This window comes from Osmerus eperlanus, chromosome 13 (assembly GCF_963692335.1).
Source record: "Osmerus eperlanus chromosome 13, fOsmEpe2.1, whole genome shotgun sequence".
In the NCBI taxonomy this organism is placed as follows: Eukaryota; Metazoa; Chordata; class Actinopteri; order Osmeriformes; family Osmeridae; genus Osmerus; species Osmerus eperlanus.
The window spans coordinates 13,829,665-13,832,087 of record NC_085030.1 but is presented as its reverse complement, the minus strand read 5'-3'; the positions used below and the strand labels follow the sequence as shown (position 1 = coordinate 13,832,087).

The 2,423-nt window shown below is 37.8% G+C and overlaps 1 protein-coding gene across 1 annotated transcript in view; it reads right to left on the bottom strand.

Moving 5' to 3' along the window:
• Positions 1-683, bottom strand: part of LOC134032435 (C-X-C motif chemokine 2-like) — a 2,404-nt gene extending 1,721 nt beyond the window's left edge. Inside the window, exon 1 of the mRNA XM_062476405.1 lies at positions 484-683. Within this exon, the coding sequence (XP_062332389.1) occupies positions 484-574 (91 nt within the window). The 5' untranslated portion in view covers positions 575-683. The remainder of the gene's footprint in view (positions 1-483) is intronic.
• Between the last annotated feature and the right edge of the window lie 1,740 nt (positions 684-2,423).

Here is a 2,423-nt window from a genome sequence, read left to right as displayed (position 1 = left end):
AGGAATATTATGTGATAATTAAATACCCACCAACGCATACTTTTTTAAGGCATCCGTATTAAATATATATATTTTTTAAGTATAACTTTTCTGCCGGGTATTCCTGAATAGAACCGACAAACTACAACTGTGTCATTTATAATGTGTAATATAAAGACATATAATAATATTTCTTTTGACATATTTTAATACCTAACCTTGCCACTTTTTCAGTGCCGTATTATTAACAGTAAAAAGACAGCAATCACACATCACAGAGTAAAAACATGATAACAACACATTAATAACATGAAAAACACACGGTAATAACGTGATAATTACATGGTAATAACGTGATAGTTACATGGTGATAATGTGATTGTTACATGGTGATAACGTGATAGTTACACGGTAATAACGTGATAATTACACAGTAAAAATGTAATAATTACACAGCAATAATGTCGTAATCACACAGTTACCACGGTAATAAGAGCTACTCACGTTGGGCCTGGGCCACCCAGACAAACACAGCAAGGAGCATCAGGACTCTGGTTGTCATGGTAGTGGTTGTCATGGTAGTGGTGGTCGTCATGTCACCGTGGAACAGAGAAGGTCTGGTTATCCTGCTTGAGATGATGGATGATTGGAGGTGTGTGAGATGAGGAGAGACAGGGTCCTCTTATAGTCATGTTTGATGCTACGGTATATCTGTGAGCAAGGGAAGTTTCCTTAGTGGAAACTGAAACTCCCTCATTAACCACAACGCTGCTTCCTTCACCACCAGCCCACCCCCAGCCCACCCCCACCCAAAACTACCCAGACCTCAGCCCATACCCATCCGTCACCCATCTTCTTCTAGAATATATTTGACCCCTACCTAACCATCACTTACCTGACTAGAACCTACTTTTATAAACGTATTGTATTTGACCTAGTACTTGACTAAGGTTTATTATGGGGAAGGGACTGGGACAAAATAGCAACATGTTGTGAGGAAGCCTAATAAGAAGAGTGTAGTGATGAATAAAAAAAGAATTTATGAATTAAAATTGTATTTACAATACGTATGTCCGTGTATTGTCTTTTGTTTCTGTGGTCTCGTATTTGGGTCAACGTGGTGACTGCTTGTCACAAGATGTTGGTAAACGAGACAAACGTTTAGGTTGTGAATGAAAGGGTGATTGTAGACGGGTCATTGTTTATGTGTGTGTATGTAGATATGTGTGTGTGTTTCTGACATGTATGTGTGATAGCAATACGTGCATATGTGTGTGCGTGTGTGTTAGTATGTGTGTGAGTGTACGATGCAGTGTGTGTGTGTGCGTGTGTGTGAAAGGCAGAGATGGCAAAAGTACACACATCCTTCACTCACGTAGAAGTACAGATACTCATGTTTAAATAGACTCTGGTAAAAGTACTGACTATACTTTTTCACTCAAGTTAAAATAAAGAAGTATGGGCTCTGAAATATTGCTAACTCCCTCTGTCTCATCCATAATGTTAGTCATTCTTCTTGTTGCTTTCTGCCATGCTTCATTGAGCATGCCACCAAATACAGATTAAAACTAAAGTAACAAGCCTAGTTTGAATATGTAAGAAATACAAAGTACAGATATTTGTGTAAAAAATTTAAGGAGTGAAAGTAAAAAAGTTGTGAGAAAAATTAAAAAGTATAAATTACTGATACCAGAAAGTATCTACGAAGGTATTTGTACTTTGTTACTTCACATCTCTGGTGAAAGGTCAGTTGCATGCATCATGATACTGAGAATTATAAACACCTCAGCAGCTGTGGTTAGCTCTCTCTCTCTCACTCCGATTCTGCCTGCTGTTTCTGATACCTCATGGAAACATGGCCTGCACTCTCACATGGTTCCACTACCTAAGATCTAAACTGGACTATTCAGCACTTTACTCACCCAAGAAAGTCAATTGTAATGTGATTAATCCTTCAATAGTAAGAATATTAATAAGATAGCAAGTGTAAAACCACAGTGATAATTAATATGACAAAAACGTAATAACATGACTCATAAGATCTGATGACACGACTAAGAAGATTGAATAATTTACATGATCAACAGGGATATTAACCCTCGTGCTGCCTTCGGGTCACATGACCCAAAGGTTCATAACGAACCATCGTTGTGTTTACCCAATTTTACCCAATACAAAAACAAATTAAAATAATTTTCTTTTAAACTTTGCAATGTGGGGGGTCTGAGACAGCCCAACGGTTAAAAGAAAATGCTTCACTTTGTCTTTGTATGCGGTAAATCTGTCGCAATACGACGGTGGGTCACAATGACTGATGGGTCAGAATGACCCGAAGATAACACAAGGGTTAACCAATTATTGTTACAATCATTAGTAATAAGCTGCAGAGTGATTAGTAGTTATATTGTTAGACTGGAACAGAGATCTCAGACATAGACCAGACC